The sequence below is a fragment of the Trypanosoma grayi genome (assembly GCF_000691245.1).
Source record: "Trypanosoma grayi strain ANR4 Tgr_2051_V1, whole genome shotgun sequence".
NCBI classification, from domain to species: Eukaryota; Euglenozoa; class Kinetoplastea; order Trypanosomatida; family Trypanosomatidae; genus Trypanosoma; species Trypanosoma grayi.
In genome coordinates this window covers 1-1,431 of record NW_008827669.1, presented here as the reverse complement: position 1 = coordinate 1,431, position 1,431 = coordinate 1, and the positions used below count along the sequence as shown (strand labels likewise).

General features: G+C 53.0%; 1 protein-coding gene across 1 annotated transcript; it reads right to left on the bottom strand.

Annotated features, from left to right (window-relative positions):
• Positions 1–177: 177 nt before the first annotated feature.
• DQ04_20511000 (hypothetical protein) lies at positions 178–1,323 on the bottom strand (the record flags this gene model as incomplete). The annotated part of the gene is made up of 1 exon (XM_009317935.1): positions 178–1,323. One exon carries the CDS (start codon positions 1,321–1,323, stop codon positions 178–180), a length of 1,146 nt encoding a protein of 381 aa, XP_009316210.1.
• Positions 1,324–1,431: the final 108 nt, after the last annotated feature.

The window sequence follows — 1,431 nt, the reverse complement described above, 5'->3', positions numbered from 1 at the left end:
AGATGCGCCGTCCTCGTTGGATACAGAGCACAGGGAGTATCCTCCAAGGGGGATTACGTGGCGCGGGGGAAACAAACGAAAAAAAAAGTAAACCAAAACATGTTAGTAAACAATCTCCAGGGCAGCACACACAAGCACAGAGTGTATGCGTCCTCTCCGTGTGCACACAGACACAGGTCAGCACACAGCCAGGAGGCCCAGCACACCAACCACAACCAGCAGCAACGGTGTACGCACCCACGGAGGACTGACGCTGCTGTCCCTACTCGGGGCATCACTCAGGGTGTTTTGTGCATCGCTCTTGGAAGGTGTCGGTGGCGCATCCGCAGCTTGGGAAGCAGCGTTCTCCAGGGATTCTGCGACTGTCTTCTCTTCCGATGGTACTGAGGTTGACTGCTCTGTATCGGTCATCGTGGTGCCAGCTTTCTGTTGACCAGAAGGCTTCTCGTCAGTGGAAGTACTGCTCGGTGGATCCGGTGGGAGACTCTGGCTGTGTGCCTCGTCCTGTGACGGTTCCGAAGGTTGATGTGACGAAGACTGAGAATCTTCAGGCGAAACATCAGATTTCTTTTGTGGGTTTTGAAGAGCCTTTAATGCGGCTTCGATCTCCTCCAGCCATAACTCAGCGCTCTTGACGGCTGTATCAGCGTTTCCAGTTGCCTTGTCAGCGGCATTTGAAGCCGCTGACGCGCCATTTACTGCAGCCGTTGCGAGGTCCGTAGCCTTTTTAGCGGCCGCCTTTAAATCCTTGATTCCAGTTGACAGTGTTTGAGCAGTTATCTCATTGGAAAAACCAAGCGCTTCCTCAGCGCTCTTCATGGCATAAAAAGCGTTCACCTCATTCGTCAAAGTCTTTTTTGCTTCTTCAGAGCATTTCTGGGCCCCTGAGAGTTCCTTCAGAACTGCTGATAGTTTTTCGAATTCCTCCCTTGCTAGCTTCGCCTTTTTGGTGATAACTTCTTCCACATTATCCGCTGCGCTGCCAGCTATCCCCTCTGCTTCCGTCAACAACTTCTCTGCATTAGTCGTTGCTTTCTCTGCTTGCATAACTTTCTCACAGAGTGAAGTAACGGATTTGTGAGACGTCTTAGTCGCGCTCAAGACCTCCTTCGCCAAGCTGGTCACCTTAGCAGCATTCTCCTGCTGGGCAACCGTATTTTCCCCCACGTTGCCATTAAGATCAGTTGCTGCTTTTGCTGCCTTGTCTGCCTCAGCCTTGAAGCTAACCGTTGCTTGCTTGATTGCCTCCACGTTACGCCTGACGTCATTTAGCGCAGTCTTGGCCTTATCCACCTTATCCTTCCCCTTCTGCGGGTCAAGCATAACTGTCTCCTTCCTCTGCCCACCGATGCCCTCAGCAGTGGCCGCTGCACAGCCACACACGCAGCACAGCACGACGGCCACCACAAACAACGCGGGACGCACCACCGC